At 50.8% G+C, this 24938-nt stretch overlaps 1 protein-coding gene across 3 annotated transcripts; it reads right to left on the reverse strand.

Moving 5' to 3' along the window:
- Nucleotides 1-1401: 1401 nt before the first annotated feature.
- On the reverse strand, nucleotides 1402-23589 carry TRIM25 (tripartite motif containing 25). 3 transcript variants are annotated; one of them, XM_070395262.1, is made up of 9 exons: nucleotides 22922-23589; nucleotides 18477-18572; nucleotides 16405-16638; nucleotides 13976-14132; nucleotides 13096-13161; nucleotides 12347-12373; nucleotides 11682-11765; nucleotides 11504-11602; nucleotides 1402-2309 (listed from the first exon to the last, which is right to left on the reverse strand). In XM_070395262.1, the coding sequence occupies exons 1-9, from the start codon at nucleotides 23513-23515 to the stop codon at nucleotides 1873-1875; spliced, it is 1794 nt and encodes a 597-aa protein (XP_070251363.1). In that variant the 5' UTR covers nucleotides 23516-23589; the 3' UTR covers nucleotides 1402-1872. The 3 variants fall into 3 exon arrangements, with proteins under 3 accessions (XP_070251363.1, XP_070251364.1, XP_070251362.1); XM_070395261.1 differs by lacking the exon at nucleotides 1402-2309 and adding an exon at nucleotides 4781-10889; XM_070395263.1 differs by lacking the exons at nucleotides 11504-11602; nucleotides 11682-11765; nucleotides 12347-12373; ... (3 more) ...; nucleotides 18477-18572; nucleotides 22922-23589 and adding an exon at nucleotides 10228-10355.
- Between the last annotated feature and the right edge of the window lie 1349 nt (nucleotides 23590-24938).

Here is a 24938-nt window from a genome sequence, read left to right on the forward strand (position 1 = left end):
GAAGAGACAGAGCAAGCCTCAGAACCAAACATCCACAGATGACTTCTCCAACAGCAGCAATCTCACTGACACATTCCCCAACATAGACCAATTCTAGCCATACAACACACCTGAACAAATGGTTGTTGTTAACCCTCATCAGAGGATATTTTTCCCTTTGGTTTTTTTTTTTTTTTTTTCAGAGAAAGAGGAAGGGAGGAAGCAGGGGAGGGAGGGAGGGAAGGAGAGAGGGAGGGACAGAGAAAAACATCAATGTGAGAGACACATCAACTGGTTGCCTCCCGCACGCACTCATCCCTACCGGGGCTGAGGATCAAACCCACAGCCCAGGTATGTGCCCTTGACTGGGAATCAAACTGCGACCCTTCAGTCCAAGGGCCAACGCTCTAACCACTGAGCCCGGCCAGGACCACCTTAACAAATTTAACAGGAGAAATCATACCATGTCTGCTCTCAGACCACAGTAGAATTAAACTAGAAATCAGTCACAGAAAGATAACTGAAACCCCCCCCAAAAAATGTGGAGATTAATCAGCACCCTTCTAAATAACACATGGGTCAAATCTCCAGAGAAATTTTTAAATATTTTCAACTAAATTAAGTGAAAATACAACCTATCAAAATGCGTGGCCCTGGCCAGTGTGGCTCAGTTGGCTGAGCGTCATCCCGTGTACCAAGAGGTAGAGGTTGCCCTTTCGATTCCTGATCAGGGTACATGCCCAGGTTGCCGGTTTGATCCCTGGTTGGAGTGGGTGTGGGAGGCGAAATGTTTGTCTCTCTCTTTCTGCCTTCCTCTCTCTCTTAAAAAAAAAAGAAAGAAAAAATCAGTTAAAAAACATTTTTTTTTGTAGTATGAATATATTTCTTTACTAGGACTCTCACAACAATGACACATTAGCACTGTCCTTCTGATGTGATCAAGAACACATACATCTGACCCACATCGTGGCAGGACAGGAAATGGGTAAAGGCTCTCAGAGCTGATACCAAGTGTCCACTGAAGAAATCTATTCGCCAGAAAGGATGTTTCCTTGGACTCCCTCACCTCTGTTGTAGCTTCCATGTCTCCAAGACTTGCCCAGCATCCTTCAGTCCAGCACCAGTTGACTCTACTTCCTCTCGCCACTCCAGACTCCTTTAAGACCTAGGCCAACTGCTCCGTGTCTCACCAGCCCAGGCCACTTTTGGAATGCTGCTGTCCTGCCACCCTCTGGGGCACAATTGGGAGGTTGTGTGTTTTTTTGGGGGGGGGGGGGGGCTGGGAGGGTGAGGGGGGATGGACATATCATATTACCAAAAGCGAACAGTAGGGTACATTAATAAATGACACCTGGGCATACAACGAACAACCTCACAGGATACATGCTTCTTCCCCAAATGATGCATCATCCCCCTAGAGAGCAACGGAACCCCTGGATCATGTATGGAATGATTCTGTATGCCAGGCACAAGGGAGAGCAAGCGGGTGGTGTCTACTTCACCATGCCCTGTACACAAAGGGAGTTAGTGCCTCAAAGCTGGAACCAGATCTCTACCCCGCTCTTTCCTGCCTTTGAATGGTGTCACCACTCTGCTTCCACCTGTTCTGGGCTTAGTTCATTTTTCAAAAGGGAGGAAAGATGGCAGAGGGAAGTGGAAGAGGAGGTTTAGGGCAGGGGTGGGGTAGGTGTGGGGATGATAATCTATAAGACAAAACAAAAATAGTTCAAAAATATAAAAAGATTTACTACTACAATACTTTATGACAATAGAAGGTAGCTGGAAAGCCTACATGGTAATACAGATAATATGATACACAACCCGCGGGGGAGGAGGAGAGAGAGAGAGAGAGAGAGAGAGAGAGAGAGAGAGAGAGAGGCAGGGGCCACCGGTTTAGACTAAGAGCTTTTCAATGGACTGCTGAATGGACTGGATCTGCTGCTTCAGCTGGGAGCCTTCTTTGATGGTGACAGAACAGGCGATGACAGGCCCGGAGGCCCCGCAGGCCCGCCGCAGGGAGTGCTTGGAGGGCACAAACACGTAGGGCACATTCTTGTCCTCACACAGCAGCGGGAGGTGCAGGATGATGTCCAGGGGCTCTGTGTCTGCAGCCATCACAATGAACTCAGAGATGCCTCTGTTAAGGGTTTCGGTGGCCTCATTGGTTCCTATTCGAAGCTGCTTGTAGTTACATGACTGCTGAACGAGGTCCAATAGTGTTTTGGTGAGGTGGGCATCTGCGAGAGGGTAGGCCTTCGGATTGACGTCAGCCTCAGTCATCGCTGCGGTTCCGCGGGCTCGCCTCTCCTCAAGACGCGCCGCTGACGCACCTAAAAAACATTTTTTTAAAAATTGCAGGATGCAGTGAAAACAGTGCTTAGAGGAAAATTTATAGCATGGAATGCATATATTAAAAGAGAAGAAAGATCTAAAATCAATCATCTAAGGGTCCACTTTAGGAAACTAGTAAAAGGAGGCCAATTAAATCCAAAGGGAGCAAAAGAAAAGGAGCAGAGCAGAAATCAGTGAATTTGAAAACAGGAAATCAGTGGAAAAAATCAATGAAATCAAAAGCTGATTCTTCAAAATGAATAAATAAAATCAATTAGCCCCTAGCCAAGCGAAGGGGAAAAAGAGAGAGAGGACACAAATTACATCAGAAATGAAAGCAGAGACATCACCACTGATCCCACAAACAGTGGAAGACGATGAACCACTCCATGCTCACACATTGATAACCACTTAGCAGCACAGTCTGAAGTGTTTGCACTTCGATTATGTCATCGATGATCCAAGTTCACCCAGGCTCTCTGGCCCCAGACAAGGAAAGTATCTGCCCAGAGAAAAAGTCCATGATTCCACTCTTAGCTGTCGGACCTGTTTTCCAGGTGATTTTAGAATATACCTTCTGACCCTGCTTCCAGCCACCAAGGGTTCTGAAACCCTGAGGTCCAGTCCCAGAGTGGGCCAATCCAGCCAGCAGGGGGTGGATCCGGTGGTGAGCAAACACTGACAGAGCACTTGGACTCCTGGTCATCTGTCCCCTGGGCTCCCGGCCCCAGGACTGGCCTGGGCAAGACCCACCTGGAAGAACTGGTGGCAAGGCTGGACCAGCCTGAGATGGGCACAGTGGTACGCTGCCAGGGCCCAGTGAGGATAAGCCATGGGCCTGGGTACAAGAGTGAGAAATCTCTCTTGTCATGGAGACACCTCTGAGAAAGCTGAGTTGGAATGGGACCCTTCAAAGCCATGGGACCCTCGTGGAAGACAGGTGAGATGAGTACAAAAGGGGGCCTTCACGGATGCTTTACTAAGATGGACCGGTGGTGCAATAGAAACCTAAACGCATCATTGGAAACTAATGGAAACATTTGGAAATGGTGTGTGAGAGCCAGTTAGCGGTGAAGCGTCTTCTCACATCCTAGACTCACATTCCATCCATAGATGAGGTGCTCGGACAGAAACCTCCTGGGAAATCCCCAGAGAACCGCTCACCCGAAAGGGACCTAGAATCATACCACATTTCTGTCTACCCGTCCCTCTTAGACCTGCCTTTTTAAGAGTCTGCTTAGAGCAGTGGTTCTCCACCTTCCTAATGCCGTGACCCTTTAATACAGTTCCTCATCTTGTGGTGACCCCCAATTTCCTTGTTACAAATTGAACATAATTAAAGCATAGTGATTAATCACAAAAACAATATGTAGGTATATATGTGTTTTCCGACGGTCTTAGGCGACCCCTGTGAAAGGGTCGTTTGACCCCCAAAGGGGTCGCGACCCACAGGTTGAGAACCGCTGGCTTAGGGTAATTAAGATTGTTTCACAATATGCCCAGCCAGTGTGGCTCAGTGGTTGAGCATCAACCTATGAACCAGATCACGGTTCAATTTCCGGTCAGGGCACATACCCAGGTTGTGGGCTCAATCCCCAGTAGGGGGCGTGCAGGAGGCATCCAATCAATGAGTGTCTCTCCCTTTCCCTTCCTCTCTGAAATCAGTAACATTAAAAAAACAAAAATTAGCCCCTCGTAGCCCTGGCCAGTGGTTAGTGTCGACTCGAGCACCAAAGAGTCATGGGTTTGATTCCCAGTCAAGGGCACGTACCTGGGTTGCAGGTTCGAATCCTGGCCTGCGTCAGGGCAGGTATGGGGGCAACCAATCGATGTCTCTCTCACATTAGTTTCTCTTTCTCTCTCTCCCCCTCCCTCCCTTCCACTCTCTCTGAAAAGCAATGGAAAAAAGGATTGACAACAGCAAAAAGGATTAGCCCCTCATCGCACACGCACACTGGCGGGCAGCTTTGTTGTACTTCTACTGAGGAGTCAGGTTATTGTCCTGAGCTTTTTATCAGAACAGAAGAATATTCCATGACAATTTAAGTGGCATCTCTGAACGGGAGGACAAGCCTATAGCTGACATACCGAGTGCTTTTGTGGGTACAGTGACAGTGAGGAAGAAAACACTGCCAGTGGTGGGAGTGAAAGGGAACAAAACCCTGGAGACTCGACACTGGAGAGAAAACACCGGAAGCTCCTTTGAAGGACAGTGTTTTACTCTGACAGGTGGGCCACAAAGGGCCTATTCACAGGTGGCAAGTCCCCCCACCTCGATTCTGAACCACCTGGCCCCGGAGCCAGGCTCCACAGGCTGAAGGTCCCAGTCCCAGCAAGACTGTCTTCACTTCAGACACCAGCCACACTTCAGTGGTCCCCAGGCCACCCGCACTTCTGACCGACTGGCCACAAATCCAGAAGATTCCCATGACGTCTTGGTCTGAGCTGCTATAACAAAAACACGGTAAACTGGGTGGCTTACACAACAAACATTTATTTCTCACAGTTCTGGAGGCTGGAAATCCAAGATGCAAGTGCTGGCAGATTTTGTACCTGGTGTCTTCTTGTGTCCTCACATGGCAGAAGGGACTAGGGGGCTCTGTGGGGTCTTTTATTAAGGGCACTAATCCCATTCATGAGGGCTCCACCCTCAGGACCTAATCACCTCCATTTCCATCACATTGGGGGTGAGGTTTCAACATTTGGATCTTGGGGCTACACAAGCATCCAGTGTATAGCACACAACCTCCTTCAGGTTCGATGATTCACTAGAACTCACAGAGCTCAGAAAAGGGCTACAGTTATGATGACAGTTTGCTTATCAAGGATACAAATCAAGACCAGCCAAAGGAAGAGACACAGAGTGACATCTCGGAGGGACCCAAGTGCAGAGCTTCTGTACCCTCCACCCTCCCCACGGCCGTGGAACCGGGGTGCATCCCTGTGTTCAGCAGAGTTTCAACGTCCAGAGATTTTTTCGGAGTTTCATTACAAAGGCATAACTGATTGAATCCACCTCCAGGCTCTCTCGCATCATGGAGGTCAGGCTGGCTCGAAGTCCCAACCTTCTAACCTCATGGTTGGCCTTTCTGATGACCAGGCCCCATCCTGGGTCATCTCAACTCCTAGCATAAACTCAAGTGTGACCCAAGGGGCTCGTGAATGACCAAGACACTCCTCTTACTGGGGAAATGCCAAGGATTCAGAATCTCCCCTCTGGAAACCAGGGACAAAGGCCAGTGAAATTCTTTATTATAATAGTCTCCCCTTTGTGGGGAGCCGGCACGGCCATGGCATACTCAGCCCTAGGGCGCCTTATGTGCCACGCCAGCTCAGCCTGGTCCAGTGACCCTGAGTGGGGGTGGTGAAAGGCTTAGAAAAGACAGACAAGAGAACGAAAGCTGGGTCTCGGTGGGACGCTGCTTCCCTAATGAGAAGACAGGGCCAGCGCCCACAAGCCGTGTCTTTATTTTATAGCAGATGCCACGAGGCAAAGGAGGGGCGTGATCAAGATGTTTACAACATTCTCGTTGGTTTCAACCCTACTCAACTACATGCACCTGAACTATATCATTCAGGCACGTGGGGCCACGTGTTCGGACCACAGGTTCAAGCTTACAGCTACAGCTGTTGGCTAATTGTGCTGGGAAGGCTCCGCCCTCCAAGCTGGGACTTGCACGTGGCCACGAGAGGACCGTGCCCTCTCATTAGTCCAAGGCTTGAACCTGTCCAAACACTGTAGCCGCACCCCGTACCCCTTACCCATGCTTTCACTTTCCACAGCTTCAGTTACCCGTTGTCCATGGTGGTCTGACAGAAATAATCAATTCCTAAGTTTTACATCGTGCACAGTTCTGAGTAGCATGATGAAGTCCCACCTCATCCCACCTGGGTAGGTAAGTCATCCCTTCTTCCAGCATATTCACGCTGTATAGCTCCCCACCGTTCCTCACTTAGTAACCTTCTCAGTTATCAGACACTTTCAGAGAAAGACAGAAAGAGAGAGAGAGAGCACATTCACATAACTTTCATTACAGTATATTGTCATAACTGGTCTATTTTATTATGTTATTACTGCTAATCTCTTACTGTGCCTAATTTTATAAATGAAACTTTATCATAAGTATGTACGTATAGGAAAAAGCACAATATCCATAAGGTTCAGTACTATCCTTGGTTTCAAGCATTCACGGGGGTCATGGAACATACCCCACAGATAAGAGGAGATGACTCAAACCCACACCTCCCACAACTCCTACCTCTGCAAACAGATAAAATCCACCTGACAGGGCCTACCGCTGGCCTGGGCTACGCTTTATTTCATTTTTAAAACTTTTTATTGTGAAAGTTTTCAAAATATGCAACAGTAGAAAGAATATTTTAATGAACTATCCTATCCCGCAACTGTTTCATTGATTACCAGCTTGTGGCTCACCCTTTCATTCATACCCCACCCCTTCTCCCTACACCCATCCTCGGATTATCCTGAAGCAAAGCCCAGAGGGACATCCTATCAGGAATTCTCACCCATGGCCAGTCTCAAATGGGCTATAGGTCTGCTGACATCTCAACATCTGGGAGCAGCTGGGTGGGGCCTGGGTGACCAGAGGCCCCCGGGCACCTCATTCGCTCACCCCAGTGTGATGGATCACACTGTCTACACACACTGAGCTGCAAGGAAGAACACCAAACACTGGTTTCCTACATTCCAAGCTTCTAAGGCAAGTCAGCCAGCCTTGGTCCTCGTATTTCCCACAAGTTTCAAAAGATCCATGCCCATAGCCCTGATTATCTCGTAAAGAATCAACGCTAAAATAAACAAGCTCATGAAATAACAGCTCGGATACTTCTGATTAACTAAAATCAATGGGGGTCAGCATAAGGTAAGCGATAACCTATCAATTATCCATTTCAGAGTCATTAAAACAGGAGGAACCAGCCAACCAGTCTTGAATTGTACAGAAACTTGACCCTGACCTTTGCTTTCTCATGCCAGAGTGACCAAGACAGTCCCTGACACCCAGGTCTGGGATGTATTTTTATGTTTGTGTTTCTGGAAATTTCTGACACTTCCCTGGGGTACCAGGACGCATGCAGGAGGCCTCGAGGAAGCATCTCCTCCATGATGGGTTGGCGAGAGCAGTCAGCATCATCCATACCTCCCCATTGGACTTTCTCTGCAAAGCGAGAAGTCAGATGAGTGCAAAGGTTCCTCCAACCCTAGGACTCCAGGGTTAGGCAGTAGCCCTACAAGGCCAGGGAATGTAAGGTTCGAGACAGCAAGGTGTGCGCCTCACTTACACCCCCAAAGCACCTGGCGCAGAGCTCGGGTTACCTACTTGCCTCTCTTATAGACAGAGGGACGTGTGCTTCCCTTTCCTGAGAGGTCGATGGCCGGGGAAGCGTCCTCTCTGTGGCCTTCATTTCTGCGGGAGAGAGCCACAGTAGGACTCCGGGTTCATCTTGGGCATTCTCCTCTAAGCCCAGCTGATTCCCAAGTACGACTTGGCTCCAGACAAGGCTACTGTTTTCAGAAGGTCAACGGAGATGCTTTTGGCCATCCCCAAAAGCAGAGAAGAATCATCAGAGAACCTTTCTTCCCGGTAGCAAGGGAAGAAAACGTTTGATAACCACATGTCAATGACGGCAGGGAAGCCTCCCCTATAAGGATGGTCTTTCCCCCAAGGAAGTGACAGTCCCCGTCGGGAGATGACACAGATCCACACCTGTCAGGAACACCATGTGCCCTGAGCCTGCCTGTGCCCTGGAATGCCAGCACAAGGCCAGAGAGGCTTCACCTTCACATGAAAAGGTCTGGAGTCTCCAGACCCTCATGGTGACCGCCTTTTCATACCACAAAGGGCCTGGCCTAAGCTCCTCTCTCGGGCAAACCCAGAGCAGGACTCATTCCACCACAAGAGGTGAAATTCCTTCCACGCACATCCTGACATGAGGATATAGAGAGAGCTCGGGAAATTCCAGCCCTCCATTCACTCCCGCCCCTTCATGGACTGGGGTTATTTTCACTGCACGGAAACACTGCAGGAAAACAGCCCCTTGTGCTAGAATCCTGTAGCTCGTTCCCTCGCCGATCCTTCCGGTCTTCCTGAGCTCTAGACTGGTCCACGCCCACATCTAGAATTGGCTCAAAGGAAGAAGACAGCGAAAGGGGCGAGGGCCAGTGACAGGCCTCCGACTCAGGCAAGAGCCAGCGGTGGGTCAGCAGCCTGTGGCCGGGATGAACAGGAAGGTGCTGTTCCCCATGGGATCAGCTAGAAGGTCATCCCAGCTGTAGGTAGTCACCCCAGATGAGCTAGTATGGTCCCTGAGGCAGCTACATACAACCTCTCCTATGATAACAGGTTTCAGAGATGGGGCTTAGCTAGCTGCTCAGCTATGCCAGCTCTGTATCCCACAATCCTGGGGAGAGGCAGCTATCCTGAGGAGAGGTACCAATAAGAAGGCAAGATACTCTAACAAGACCAAAGCCACACACCTCTGGCAACCAGGTCAGGATTCCCTGCCCCAAAGCCTAGGCTGTGGGGAGAAGGCCTCCAGAGAGGTTCTGTGGCTACAGCCATGAGATGCCTTCTGTAATACTTGGGACTGGGAGAGGTTTCCATTCACACGGGACCTGGGTCACCTTGACCTTGAATTAGAAATTCTATAACTTATGCCCAACCGGAGTGGCTCAGTTGGTTGAGTGTGGTCCCGTGCACCAACAGGTTGCCAGTTCAATTCCCAGTCAGGGCACATAACCTGGGTTGTGGGTTCGGTCCCAGGTGGGGGCACATATGGAAGGCAACCAACAGATGTTTCTCTCTCACATCGATGTGTCTGTCTGTACTTCTCTCTCTCCCACCCTTCTTTTGTTTCCTCTCTCAAAGCATGTCTTTGGGTGAGGATTTAAAAAAGAAGAAGAAATATAACATCGGCTGATTCAGATCATGGCCCGAGACAGAAAAAGTTCCTGTTGGAGTAAACATTTAAAAATTCTCAATGGGGTGATGAGGACAGGAAGGGAGGTGAGGCTATTTTCCAGGGGAGGAAGAGGACCCACTTTTTGGGGAAACTCTGGTCTGGGTGGAGACCTGCCCTCAAGCACAAAAAATAACCAGGAATCTGAGCATTCACCCCCAGTCCTCACATGCGGGTACTGGCGGGAAGGGAGGGTGAATCATATCGCAATTCAAAGAGTTGGATTTTTTTTTTTTCAATCTACTGCAGCGATTTTCAACAGGTGTGCTGCAGCACACTGGTGAGCCACAAGAATTTTTAAAACATTGCAATACCTGACTATTTAGTCAGCGGCACGGACCTCTTTTCCCTTAGATTGTCAAATTAGAAGATGACAACAGCCAACACAACAATAACTGTTCGGGTGGGGGGTAGGGGGTAACGTGGGTATAGGGACACATATGTAATATCTTAATCAATAAAAAATATATTAAAAAAAAAATAACTGTTCAGTGTGAATGAATCAAATTTGTATCTTTTTTTTTTTTGTCAGATTGGCAAAAAATATATTTGTTGGTGTGCCACAGTTTTAGTAATTAGCTTATGTGCCATGAGATGAAAAAGGTTGAAAGTCGCTGCTCTGTAGAGTTGAATAGCCCTGAAGAGAATAATTGAAAGCCGAGATGGGAAGACAGCATGGGGGCATCCACCAAGGGGTCCGAGAAAGGACTGCAGTGGCCCGAGATGTTCTCCAAGAGGAAAGGGGCACGGATGACTTTATCCCCAAAGCGCTGTCCAGCCGCCCAGCAGCCTGGGGATCTACCAGAACCAGGGGAGGTGGGGGGGCGATCCTGCCTTGAGGAGCAACAGGACATAGAAATGCTTCCTTGCCCACAAGACAATCACCCCCACACTTTTCTGGCCAAATTCCTCCCTTATCCCGTTTCCCCACCCTCTTACCTTCCATCAACTCCCCTCCCATCCTGGCAACCCCTGGGACTGTCAGGGAAGATCTCCAAGAGCCCCCTGCAGCCTTTTCACTAGAGTCCTGGGCGCTCCCCAGGCAGTCGGCCAGTGTCCAGGGCCTGCCTACTAGGCAGAGCAGATGGAGAGCGTGGCACCTGTAGAGAACACCCAGAAGGCCGGGTACAGAGCTTCAGTAAAGTCCTCCTTGTACTTATACATCACGTGGATCCTGTCAAGAGCAACAGCAAAGAAAATGACGAAGCCGTGGTCGCAGTTGAGAAGCACGCCAACCCGCGTGGCCTTGGTGGTGGGCAGGATTTTCTCCACGTTGTTGTGCCAGGCGGAGATCTTGTTGTTGAACCACTCCACGCACCAGGAGGCGCTGTTGCGGCCGAGCCGGCTCTCGGGGCCCTGCCGCGCCATGCTGCCGTAGCAGATGCCCATCCCACAGAAGTTGTTCTTCTGCAGCTCCACCTCCCAGTAGTGGATCCCTTTCTTGTAGCAGTGCAAGCCCAGCACCTGAGAACAGTATGTGAACCTCTGGGGATGTGGCCGGTAGCTCTGGTGTGTTTCAGCCACAGAGGCCACAGTGTAGTTCTCCGAGAGAGCCACCTTGCTGTAGGCAGTGTTGTAGTCCAGGATGACCTTAACAGCATCTACAAAAGCATCACCCCAAGCAATCAATTACAAGGAGCCCAAGCGCTCTCACTTTTATACCTTTTCTCAACTGGGATTATTACTCATTTGTTTTATCCATTCCCCCATCCATCCACCTACCCATCTATCCATCTACTTACTACTGTATCCATCCATGCATCCACCCATCCATCTATCCATCCATCTGTCCCTCCTCCTTCCATGCATCCATCTATCTATCCGTCCATCCATCTATCAGTCCATCCATCCACTCATTCATCCATCCATCCATCCATCCATCCATCCATAACTGAGGCCTAACTGAGAACACAAAGTTCCAGAGAGAGCAAAAGGGGTAAGATCCAGAGTCAGGCCAAGGAACTGGCCTTGAGGAAGTGAACAGAGAAAGGAGAGAGAGGGTATGGAGTCAAGTGAGACGGCAATGAGAGGATGAGGGAGGCCCCTTCTGAGCGCCTCTCTTCTCTGTGACACAGAAGCTGGGTGGGAGAGGGAGAAGTTATGGTGCGTGGCAAGGCTTTGGAATGGCAGGGAGCCAAAAGGAAAACCAGAGGAGAGAGTTGGCAGTGGGACCGATGGGTTTCAGCAACAGCTACTGCCTACAGATGCTACTCACACGTCAGGAGCTCAGGTCTGGACTTGGCTAAGAAGTTCTCCAGCACCTTGGCCTTGAGAGACACCGAGTTTGGCTGCACGGGGGTGGGTTTGGCTGCAGCTGGGTGAGGAAACAGAGAGCCATTTTCAGAACAAATTCAGAGTAGACCTCCCACTGGCCCTCGTCCACAGTAACTCACCCTCAAAGCCAGCTTGTTTTAAATCCCCTAGCTGCTCCGAGGACCCAAAGGTGGGAAGTTTGTTGGGTGAGACAGCAGCAGCGGCTGGGGATGAGGAAGAAGGAACAAATGTTGGGGACATGACACAGAGTGACCTGATGGCCTCTACTCCCTTCTAAGCTGATTTTCAAGAGTCACTTCTGCATGGCCAGTGTGGCTCAATAGTTGAGTGTCCACCTATGAACCAGGAGGTCACAGTTCGATTCCCGGTCAGGGCACATGCCCGGGTTGCAGGCACATGTTCGGGCGTGCAAGAGGTAACTGATTGATGATTCTCTTTCATCAGTGATGTTTCTCTCTCTCTCCCTCTCCCTTCCTCTCTGAAGTCAATAAAAATAAATATTTTTTAAAACTTTAAAAAAAAGAGTCACTTGTACAGACGCACACCTGGACAGCCAGGGCAACACAGGTGAGTCCAGACGGGCTACGCTCACCTGTCGTCACCTCCATCCTGAGAACAGTATGAGAACCTCTTCATTTACACTTGTCCTCACCTCCAACCTGCTATTACAGAATATAATCCTAGAACTGGGGCCCCATCACAGAATCCCGATGAGACAGGTCGGCATTTAGTCCTGCGCTCAGCCAGTCTCAAGAAACAAACAGAGCAGAAATGCATAACTTACGAACTTTCTTGGGTTTCTTTTCTTCTTCTGAAAAAAAAAAAAAAATTCCAGAATTAAGACATTGTAAAGCACAACACAATGATGCTTTCCAAAGACCATAATAACATTCATTTGCATAAATGTGACCCATACTGAAAAAGCTAGGATGTTTTAACTTGACAAAGATAAGAGGTCAACAGGCAAATAGCTCCATGGTGATTCGAGTAGAAGGAGCATGATGGAATTTTCTGGGGTAATGGAAATACTTTATCTTGATGTGGTAATAATAGTACCACACACGAATGCATTGGTCAAAATTTATCTAACTGTATTTAAGATCTGTTCATTTTACTGGACGTAAATTGTATCTCCATAAAAGGAAAAGTGCAAAAGACAAAAATAGAGTCAGCAAAAGCCAAGTATCGCAATACTCCGTAAGAACTATGTGGAGCGTGTGCCTATGGAAACTGACTTAGCGAAAACAGCGGTTCTCCAAGTGTTGTCTTGTCCCAACTAGCAGCATCAGCATCACCAGGAACCCATAGAAAATGCACATTCTCAGGCCCCACTCCAGACCTCCTGCTCCAGGCAGCTCGAATATCTAATGCTCATGGGTCAGACAGCACACACAGCCCCTCCCAGCATGCAGGCTCTGCAGTGATTTATGAGGGGCTGTGCCCACCTGCAAGGAGCAGCGACACCTGTGACTATCTCAGCCAGCCCCGCCAGCCACAGCCATGCTGCTGCCATGGGGACGAGGGGTTACTTACTCGGGACCTTCTTCACAGGGCGTGTGGGTTTTGGCGTGGGCGCCGTGGCATGCTCTGGAGGCTCCCCTGTGCCAACGAAGAAGGTGTTCATTGATGGGGCTCCTCCAAAACACCCCGGGAGCCAGCTTTGCCACAGGCGGGCGGTAGCAGGTTTACAAAGACAGCCACCCCCACATCCCATCCACGCTCGCCTTCCATCCTTTACAAGAGCTAGAAGACAGGTCCTAGGACAGTGATGGCGAACCTTTTGAGCTCGGCGTGTCAGCATTTTGAAAAACCCTAACTTAACTCTGGTGCCGTGTCACATATAGAAATTTTTTGATATTTGCAACCATAGTAAAACAAAGACTTACATTTTTGATATTTATTTTATATATTTAAATGCCATTTAACAAAGAAAAATCAACCAAAAAAATGAGTTCGCGTGTCACCTCTGACACGCGTGTCATAGGTTCACCATCTCTGTCCTAGGAGGACCACCCTGGGGCGTTCTCTCTTTTCTCTGGCTTAAAATGTAGCTGGGGTCGAGTCTTTCCACCAGCACCCGCTCTGTGACCTCTGCACCCTCTCAGCTTCAGAATCTTCCAGCGCACAATGGGAGGAGGCCCTTGCTCATAGTGATGACACAGAGGTGTCCACCCCTCCCTCCCCCAGACCAGGGACCACTGAGGTAGCAGGGGGGCTAATTGGTCCACAGCTTTACGCTCCTCCATGGGGCCGAGCCCTCCATGAGGAGGTACTGGGAGTCTTCATGGCAGGACCCCAGAAACTAAGTCCCAATGCTTGGGATCACGGCCGTCTCTTGCACCCCAAACTGCTGAGGGGACCCATCCAGAGTCTGGGGTCTCAGTGGGGTCCGTGGGGAGGTGCGGATGGTTACCTGAGGTGAGGGGCTCCTCGGGCTTCCTGAGGCACCGCTTCAGCTCGGTTTTGAGGTCCGCGGTGCTCTGGCTGACGCCCTTTATCAGCTCGTGATTCAGCTCCACCTTGGGGACGTAGACTGGCTTCGTTGAGACCGCCTGCAGTTGTGCCGCTTTCTGGAACAAGCCCGGGGGTCAGTGCAGGTGGCTCCAGGAAGCCAGGGCCTGGGCTCAGCCTCCAGAAGCCCGGGAGGAGCTGCCCTGTGCCCACCCCCACCCACCCCGCCTCCCCAATTATAGACCTGAGGTCACTGGGCGCTAAAGTGCCACTTTTAAGGCAGTGATCTGGAACTGGAAGGACCCTCAGAGGGTGCTCCCCTGACAGATGGGGAAACTGAAGTCTAGAAATGACAAGTGACCTGCCAGGAACCCTGGTCACAATTAGTGGCAGGGACAGAGCTGGGACCCAGGTCCCCTGAGCGCCATGGAAAACGCTCCCTCCACACCTCCAGCTGTGGCTGAGGCAGCACGGGAGACTCAGGACCAGCTGTGAACACAGGTTCTGGGATGGACAGGGAGGTCTCAAGCGTGCAGGACTCAGCTAGGGCACATCCGATGAAAAGGAAGGGTCTTCCGGGCTGTCCCAAACTTTGAGACAAGAGTCAGGTCACAGGGTATGAAGAGGCCCAAATGTGGGTTCAGAACCCTTCTCAGAGAGCTCGAGGCAGCTACCCCAACACACCGGAATGAGAAGAAGCTAACACCCTCCAGCCTAGGGTGGACCAGTCACTCCTGAACCCTCCCCCGGACCTGAACAAGGAATCTGGGCCTCGGAGGGGTCAGAGCACGTTGCCCAATCAGTGGGCTCACCAGAACACCCACTGCATGCCAGGCATTCTGCAAGGGCTGGACAAGCCAGGAAGAAGAAAGGTGGCCTTAAAGGCTGGGCCACACTGAACGGAGCTGACAGCCTAAGCAGACAGGAAAACACACCTAGCAACGTCAAGAGCTTCGGCAGAGGTGGGGGGCACGCTCTGATTGTCAGTAATGGCAAAACAATGGGATCCAGGGAGGACGGAGGAAACTGGGGACCCTGGGACACGATCCAGTGCCAGGAGGAACGGCGAGTGCTCTGCTGTGGTCACAGCACGAAGCACGGGCTGGGGGTGGGCAGCAAGACATGAGGCTGCTGGCAAAGGCAGGGCCCGGTCATCAAGGGCCTGGGGGCCGTGCTAAGGAACATGAAGTCAGAAAGGGCGGAGGGCTCTGTGCTTTATAAGGACACTTCCAGCCTGGCCGGCATGGCTCAGAGGTTGACTGTTGACCTATAAACCACGGTTGGATTCCCAGTCAGGACAACACCCGGCTTCAGACTCAATCCCCAGTGTGGGGTGTGCAGGAGGCAGCTGATCAGTGATTCCCTCTCATCACTGATGTGTCTATCTCTTCCTCTCCTTTCCTCTATGAAATCAATAAAAATATATTAAAAAAAAAAAAAAAAAAGACACTTCCAGGGACCATGTGGAGGAGGGATTAGGGAAGAGAGCGAGGTGCATGCAGTAGGCAATATTCCAAGATGGCCCCTAAGAGTCCCACCCCTTCCCAAGGTTACACATCCCTTGACAACAAGCAGGACAGTGAAAGTGAAGAAATTTTTCAGATGTCATTTTTAAAAGTATGTTTTTTAATTGATTTTAGAGAGTGGAAGGGGGAGGGAGAGAAACATCGATGTGAGAGAGAAACATCGGTCAGCTGCCTCCTGCATGGACACCCCTCCCCCTTACTGGGGATCGAGCCGGCAACCCGGGCATGTACCCTGACTAGGAATCGAACTGGCAACCTTTTGGTGCATGGGACGATCGATGTTCAACCAACTAAGCCACACCAGCCAGGGCCCAAATCTGTTGATTTTGAGTTCATCAAAAAGATGAGTCTCCTGGATGGGCCAGGCTTACTCAGGGGAAAGGCCTGAAAAGGGGGGCTGGGCCTTCCTAGAGGGAGAATTTCCCGTTAGCTTTCAAGTAAGCTGCCAAGTTGGGAGAGGGCCATGTGGCAAGGAATTGCGGCAGCTTCTAGGAACGGAGCGTGCACAGCCAGCAAGAAAGGGGGACCTTGGCCCTGCACCACAAGGAACTGGATTTCCCAACCACCAAGGAATGCAGCCCCGCCCACACTCAGAAAGCAGCCTGTGAGAGACCCTCAGAAGACAACCCCCTAAGCCACGCCCGGACTCCTGAGCCACAGAAAGTGTGACACAGTCCATGTATGATCTAAGCCGCTGTGTTTGTGGCGAGTCGTCGCACAGCATGTAGAACGAATACAGCTTGTGTGTCAGGGACGCTTTCAAAGACCTCTCACAGACCCCACTCCTTGAGGCCCCGCTGCCCCATAATCAACATCGTCACGCTGGGCAGGACGAGTGTTCAACACTGTCCTCAGCAAGACCCACCTCCAGAAACTCAAACTCGCCCCCCTTGGTCAGGGCAGCTTCAATCTCCTCCTTTACGGTCTGTATCTCCGCCTTCTTCTTGAGGAGGATCTGGTAAATATTGTCGAACTTGCTGCTGACCCTCTTCTCCTCCTCCTTTATCTTCCGCGTGGAGCTGGCCTCGGAGGCGTCAATGAGCGCTTTCATTTCCAAGTATTCCTGTCTAAGCTGTTCTATCTTCTTTTGTGCAGCCTCCTAAGATGCCAAGACAAGAACACATCCATCAGGCTGACAAAGCTAAGCCGGCAGGACCAAGCACTGGGGAGATGTGGAGCACACAGGGGCAGGACCACTTTAGAGAGCAATTTGGCAATTTCTAGTGCATTTGAAGGCGCTCGGACCCTGTGACCCAACAACTCAACTCAAGGAATATACTCCAGGAACATCCCCACAGATGTGCATGAGAACACTCACAAGCAGCACTGTTTGAATTAGAACCCTAGAAACAGGAGACTGAATATGCAGGCTGCGTATTCACTGGATGGAAGATTAAACAGCAATGAGAATTAATGAACTGGGGTGATGCACGGATAAATTCTATGGGGACAAACAGCTTGTAGAAAAAGACACACAGTACTGATCCCTTTACAGAAAGCTTAGATATAAACAGGATGGGAGCATTTATTGCCAAAGGGAGCCACACAAACATAAAGCAGTATAAAGAAATCCATGGAAATAAATTCAGGATAGTGGTTGCTTCTGGAAGAGAGGAAGGGGGATATAAAATGGGAACGCTTTTTATATAGTAGAGTGAGGGCTTCAGCTGCATTGGTGATATTTTTCTTTCTTTTTTTTTTTTTTTTTAAATATATTTTATTGATTTATTACAGAGAGGAAGGGAGAGGGATAGAGAGTTAGAAACATCGATGAGAGAGAAACATCGATCAGCTGCCTCCTGCACCGGAATCGAACCTGGGACCCTTCCGTCCGCAGGCTGACGCTCTATCCACTGAGCCAAAATGGTGAGGGCCATTTTTCTTTCTTAAGCTGGGAAGCAGTTTGTGGGCCATTTTTTCTGTTTTAAAGAGAGGGTATGAAGCTGCTCTAGAAAATTTCTAGAGAATATCACCTTCAGGAACGGACTGCCCAATTCCATAGCCACTTGCTGGGTGTGTCTACAGAGCACTTGAAAGGCGCCTCGTCCCAATTAAGATGTGCTGTGTGAAATGCACACTGGCTTTCAAAGACGGAGTACAAAAAAAGGACTGCAAAGTCTCTCATGAATACACTTCACTGACTCTGTGTTGAAATAATCACTTTTTGGATGTTTTAAGTTAAATAAAATGTATTACCAAAATTAATTTCTCGCGATGTTAAAATTAATCTGACGTTACAGATAAGGCTCACGTTGTATTTCTATTGCACAGCAGTGCTCTAGCTCAGAATCAACATGAAAACAGAAATGTACACGAGATGGGCAATGTACAGGGAGACTGAAATTCAGTTATTTCTTTACTACCCAAACCCTTCCCCTGCCATCTCCAATGTGACTGCGAATGGCCCCCAGTGCTCATTCTCAGAAGAGAGCACCCCTGGAGTCTCAGGAGGGCACACGGCTGCGAAGCCAGGGACTACATTTCCCAGCCTCCCTGCGGTGAGGCTTGGTCATGTGACTAAGCTGCTCCTAATTCGGCATGAGCAGAAGTGATATACATGAGCGGAAGTGATATATGCAACACCCTTCTTACTTGTTGCCCTTCTGGCAGGCTAGAACAGAGATAGAATAGTGACTCAGCTTCAACCAACCAGGTGCGTGGGCTGATGCTCTAACCATTTAGCATACTGGTCAGGGCTCAACACTAATTTTTAATGATTCCCCCAATGCTGGGCTTGTAGCTAGTCTTCTGTTTGGGTCTATGAAGGCTCTCTCCTGGGCACATAGCTTCTGGCATGTTTTACAAGGTTGACGTTTAATTCTGACACTGTGAATGAACCCACCATGAGCCTCCTGGAGATCCCCGCTGAGCCTGTCCTGCCTGGAGGCGGAGGGAGGCCCAGGGCCAGGGCGGGTGGTGGAGAGCCCTGCCACTCACCCGCACATCCTTCTGCCTGGCTCTCACATCCTCCAGCGCTCTCGAGGCACCGTTGATCTGACCGTACATGACTGTCAGTTTATACTTCAGCTTGTCCTGTGGGGAAAACAAAACAGGATGAGAGAACACCTGGGCCCAGCCCCCACCGGCACCCAACACCGAACCATCCCCTGAGCTTATCCCACAGGGGGTGTTTCCGCCACCCCAAGTCTTGCCTGCTTGTAGCCTTTTTCAGCATTCTCATATTCACTACCTCCCTTCATCCTCTTAGGGAGACAGTGCTGTAAATACAGGATTTGGAGCCAGACAGACCAAGGTTCCAGTCCCAGTTCCCAGCTGTCCAATTGCCTCTCACCTCAGTCTCCTTGGCCACTAATGAGATACAGCTGTTCCCACCTCACAGGGCTAGTAGGAGTAACGTGAACAACCCAGAAACAACAGAAGTCCTCAGTCCACTCAGTAAGGTATAAACTACATGTCAGCTTGTATGATGATGCGCTTTTTCACCAGCACCCATTTCACAGGTGATGAAACTAAGGCAAGGAAGACCGCAAGGTGGTCAAGCTCACAAAGAGGAGACAGGGCGAGCTGGGACAGCTGCTTCAGTCATGGCAGGCGAGGTCATTCCGAGCAACCCTCCCCACCACAAGCAACCAGAAAAGCAGGCAGGGAAGGGTTACAGAGCCAAGATCCAGGAGAAAGAAACCCAGAGAGATAAGCCTGGTATCTGGGGTTGTTTTCCCAGAAGACAGCTGCGAGCGCCTGTCAGCTCAGGGAGGGAGGGGGACAAAATCAGAGTCCAGAGCTCACTTGGTCAGCCCCACAGGCGGGGACCTCCAAGGGCCACACCCTAAGAATGAAGAATAAACCAGCAATAGACCAGCCCACCGCCAGCTCACGTCCCTGACATTGAATTAAGGTGATTCAGAACTGCTAGGCCTCTAGCCACCTGCAGAAACAAAGATACATTACACATGAAGATAATAGCATCCACGGCCTCTTACTATTTCTATAAATTTTCATAATATCTTAGTCCCTACCTCCCTGCTCAGGTGAAATGTTGGGGCATAGAAATGGAGAGGAAAATAGCCACCACCACCGTCAGAATCACAGGGAGTGTTCATTATGTGGCTGCTGCAAGCCAGGCGTTGCTGTAGTGCTTTGCTTGTGTTGAAGCTAAGGGCAAAACCGTGAAGTTGGGGTTACCTGCCCTCTACAGAGGAGGCCACTGAAGCACTGAGTAATTAGGTGGTTTGACTGACGTTATGTCGCTATTAGCTGGTGTTACGAGATCCTAGTGTTACAATTAGACATGCGTCCAAATGGAGCACACAGAATTTCTAGGGGAAAAAAAACCAACATTTTACTTCCCCTAATTAGCTGGTTCAACATACTCTGACCCGCCCTTCCTCTTTCCTGCCTCTCCCACGCCACTAGAGATATTCAGGGCTGAACCTGACCTTGAATGAAAGAGCAGAAGCAGAGTCCAAGGCCACACTAACTCGACCCTGAAAGCCCAAGTCACTAATGATGTTTCAGACTCGACCTCTGTGACAATGCCCTTTGAGCTGGCCTCTCAGAGTGGCCAAGACAAACTGGGCCAAAGGCTGAAGGCCATGCCCCCACAGGCCACGCCTAGCAGGGCTCAGAGCTAGAAGAAACCTCTAGACCTGGGCGAGAGGGGCCTCCAACCGTTTGGCCTCTGAGAGGCAGAGCCACTCTTAGTAGTGAACTCCCAAACTCTAGATTTTGAAAGGTTTTATCCACCATTAACCAAACAGACTTAATAGTCCCCTGATGGTGGAAAGGGGCCCACACCGCTCCAGACAAAAGGAAAAAGGAAAACGGTCCAAGGACTTTAACAGCCACAATTCCCTAACTGAAGGAAGTTCTAAGGATCCCTCATAGCCTGGGGACTTGGGTCCTCCACGTGGGAGGTACCAGCGGCTTGAGTGATGGAGACAAGCCAGCCGCCCGAGGCTGCGGCACTGCCCAACTGGGGCTGGCTCTGCCACCAGTAATGAGCAGAGCGCAGCGCTGGAAAGGAGAGTGGTTAAAGGACTCGACCGGGACAATGGGGAAGGGGGAGGTGGTGGGGACAGGCCTGTTACAAGAATCAAAAAGCAAAGCGTGCCCTAGCTCAGTGGATAGAGCCTCGGCCTGCGGACTGAAGGGTCCCTGGTTCAATTCCAGTCAAAGGCACGTGCTTGGGTTTTGGGCTCAATTCCCAGTAGGGGGTGTGCAGGAGGCAGTCAATCAATGATTCTCTCTCATCATTGATGTTTCTATCTCTCCCTCTACCTTCCTCTCTAAAATCAATAAAAATATTTAAAAAACAAAACAAAGCAAAACGTGCCCAGCTGCAGTTGAGCTCAGCAGTTGAGCATTGATCCAGGAACCAAGAGGTTGCCAGTTTGATTCCCTGTCAGGGCACATACCCCAGTTTCGGGCTTGATCCCCAGTAGGGGTGCCATAGGAGGCAGCTGATCCATGATGTTCCTCTCTCATTGATGTTTCTATCTCTCTACCCCTCTTCCTTTCTTTCTCTCTCTAAAAATCAATATAAGTATATTTTTTTAAAAAATCAAAACGTGTATGGCATTCAAATAAACTGGGTGCAGACTCCAGCTCTGGGCCCTGGAGGTTGAGAGAGCTATGGATCAGGGGCAGGCTAAGAAGGGCCCTCCTGCCCCTACTTGCCTCCTGCCTCCATGGATAAGAACTTCTAGAAGGGCCCTTGGGCAGGAGGCAGGCTGCCCCAGTCTTCAGGGACAGGCCCAGGCACCTTCTCGAGGCACAGATCTGGGCAACCTGACACTCTGCCCAGCAAGCTCTCCTCCCCCCTGGGTGGAGTGACAGAAATGAGCATTCACTGGAAAACGCCGTTTATTGGCCACTTCATTTAATCCTCCCGATAACCTTCTGAGATGAGTATTTTCATTATCCCCTTTTACCAATTCCCAGCTAGGAAGCAGCCAGAATTCAAACCCAGGTCTCAACATCCATCTCTGGCTGGAGCCCTGTCAACCAGCCACTCCCACCCCGCCCACAAAGCACTTCCCAACAGCTCCTCTCTCTGCAGCCTCCCAGCCAGGGGAACGCAGCCAATCCCATTGAACGGAGAACTGCAGCGACTTGCCCTTACCCGCAGCTGATAGGGGCAGAGCAGGCTCCAATGACGAACAGAGAAGACCCAGGTGGCTGGGCCTCAGATGGTTGCATCTCGAAAGTCAACTCCCCGGCAAGGCCTGGAGGTCTGACTTCTGAGAACCCAGCTCAGATTGGGAGGAGCAGGCCCGGTGGGGGAGGGGCTGTGGCCAGAGAAAAGCAAGGCTCTAATCACTGAATCAAACCTCCCCAAGGCTCAGGTCTGCTTTGACAACAGGAAGACAGTCCCTGTTCTCCGTGACAGGGCGGGGAGAATGAAAGGACATCAAGGCACGCTTTGGAGCTTAGACTGATATAACAAAAGGTGGATTGGTTACACCTTTTTATTTTTTAAATATGTTTTAGTGATTTTTTTACAGAGAGGAAGGGAAAGGGATAGAGAGTTAGAAACATGGGTCAGCTGCCTCCTGCACACCCCCTATTGGGGATTGAGCCCGAAACGAAGGTACATACCCTTGACCAGAATCGAACCTGGGACCCTGCAGACCACAGGCCGAGGCTCTAATCACTGAATCAAACCGGTTAGGGCTGGTTACACCTTTTCATCCTCTGACACAGGCGGAGGTTCTGGCCCCCCGAAGCCACTAAAATCATCACAGACCTGGAAAGCCCCTTAGAAGTCAACCTGGTCCCACCTCCTCACTTTCCTGAGGAGGACCCAGGCCCAGGGGCCAAACCCTGTCTCACAGTCACACAGCCAGACTGGAGGGCACTATGTTGCAAGAGCGCTGGCTCTCCCGCAGGTCGGTCGCGTCCTCTCCAAGCCCTCCCACTCGCAGGGATCCTCCCTAGTCACTGGGACTCTCCAGCTCCTCAATGACTCTTGCTCATATGACCTCCACCCTCCAGGAGAGTCCCATGCCCTGGACTCTGTAGACGTGGTTATGAGGCTGGTACCTGAGGAGGACGGGCAAACTGTTGGTGGGCCCCTTACTCCGTTACTCACGCTAAATTAGCTTCTGCGGAACTCCATCTGCTCTCCTGAAAAATGGAACTAATGATTCCCCCCTCCTGGGTGTTGCCAGGACTTAATGAGGGAACAGAGGGAACCTCCGGGGTTCGTATTTGAGGGTTCAAAACCCCCTATTAACAGCATCAGACAAGTACTAACTAGGGTTTAAGGCAATCAACATCACCCGTGTCTTCTGCCCCAGATCTCAGGCTCAGCAAAGCCCATGCCCCGGCTCAGGTGATCCAGCGTAGGCGGAGATGCCCACGGAGGAGCCCTCTGCACCGCCCAGCAGGCCCAGGCTGCCCCTCTGCGCCGCACCCCCTACCTCCAGGTCTGCGCTGGCCTGGCTCAGGGGCACAGGCGAGCAGGTCTTGTGCTCCACCAGGCAGATATGGCAGATGCACTCGCTGTGCTCGGGGCAGAATAAGTCGCGGAGCCGGTTGTGCTGGGGGCACTTGCGGCGCAACAGGTCCTGGACGGGCGGCTGCAGCGGGTGGTCCCGGAAGGCCGGGCTGTCGAGGTGCGGCCGCAGGTGCTCCTGGCAGAAGGAGGCCATGCACACGAGGCACGTCTTGATGGCGGCCGCCTTCAGGCAGTGGTCGCAGGCCACCTGGCCGGTGGGGCTGGGGGCCGCGGCGCGGGAGGGCGGCGTCCAGTCGTCGGGCGCCGTGGCGCGGGCCAGCTCGGCCTGCGCGAACTGCTCCACCACCGTGCACAGCACCGTGTTCTTGCGGAGCTGCGGCCGCGCCGGGTACTCGGTGCGGCATTGCGGACACTGGAACGGCGCGCCCTGGACGGCCCACGTCCCGTCCAAGCACGACCCGCAGAAGTTGTGGCCGCACGGGGTGGTGACCGGCACCTTGAAGAGCTCCAGGCAGATGGAGCACGTCAGCTCTTCGGCCAGGGACAGGTCCGCCATGGCGCTCCTCGGGGGACCGGACGAGTTGTGCAGGGACCGGGACTGCTGCACGATCTCCCCGAGGCAGCCCAGGAAACGAAACTCACTGGCAGGAAGGCGGGCCCGCGGCCTTTCGAGAAGTCACGTGGGCGCGGGGGCGGGGGCGGGGGCGGGGCCGGCACGCGGGGACCCGGGGGGCGGGGGGAGCCAGGGGCCGGTGGGGTCGGATGGGGAACTAGCGGGGGCTCGGGGCTTCAGGTTACCCCTACAGCCACTCCGCGGATGGAGAAACCGAGGCGGCGGGTGGAGACCCCGGGGCGCGGGAGCGCAGCCCAGATCTAGCCCGGCTTCTGCACGAGCGCGCTCGCCACGAGTTCTTTCCTATAAGAACCTACCTGGACCCGCGACGTCCCCAGCGCTGCGCGAGCGAGGGAGGCTTATCAGGACCGGACTTTAAAAAATAACTGTAGGAACAGTTAAACGACTGCCCCTTTTCCTTTTTTTTTTTTTTTTTTTAATCCTTCCTTCCCCTTCCCTGGTCCTGCGCTTTGCATTTCGTCGTTGGGTCCCTGAAGACTGGAGCCCATAGTCACACACTCATGCTTAAACTGGGTGATTTCTTTCCATACCACCGCGATTAACATGATTTTTTTTCTTTAAATTTCCAGTTCTACTTTACTAGGGTTTGGAGACATCCCAGTTTAACAAAGGTTTTTCTCTCACATATACTCAGATAACAGTAATGTTGGAACTTAAACATTTTTTTCAAAATTGTTTGCTTAGATTTAGTTCCATTCTTCTAGCTCTGTTCTTCCCCTCTGGCCAGGGAGTAGGAAAAGTGGGTGTACAGGAGGCAAGAAATGTTGCAGAGAGGGGATTGGGGTCAAAGAGAAAGACCATGTTTAAAGAGGGGTTAGCTGGAATTCGCATTGGAGACAGGGTGAGCTGCAAAAATAAGAAAAAGGTCAATGTCATAGACTACTGCTAAAATAATAGATTCCACTTATGGGGCACACACTGTGTGGTGGGAAAGTCACATAAGTTAGTTTCTAAAATCCTTATAATCTCTTCTAGACTTTCTAAACCCTACAAGGCAGAAGTTCTTATATCCGTTTTACAGGTGAGGGTCATGAATTTTATATAAAATAGGACTGGGATTCTAGCTCAGATTGCTTACTCAACATTGTAATTCCTAGTTCCCCTACATCTCTTCCAGCACGGCCCCTTGAGCCCACTTGTTCTTTTTCATATTACATTGTTGTTGTTTGCATAGGGAGGGGGAAGACAGAAGATGCGGTGTGTAGGAAATTAAGATTTATGTACAAGGCATCTCATTTAATTCTCACAAATCTTTGAGGTAGGTATAATTTATCTCATTACAGATGAGAAAACTGAGGTTTAGGGACACTAAATAACTTACCTGAGACCGTGGATATTGGCATTC

The sequence above is a fragment of the Myotis yumanensis genome, unplaced genomic scaffold (genome assembly GCF_028538775.1).
Source record: "Myotis yumanensis isolate MYYU_CA2020_CCGP unplaced genomic scaffold, mMyoYum1.0.hap1 SCAF_16, whole genome shotgun sequence".
Classification (NCBI taxonomy): domain Eukaryota; kingdom Metazoa; phylum Chordata; class Mammalia; order Chiroptera; family Vespertilionidae; genus Myotis; species Myotis yumanensis.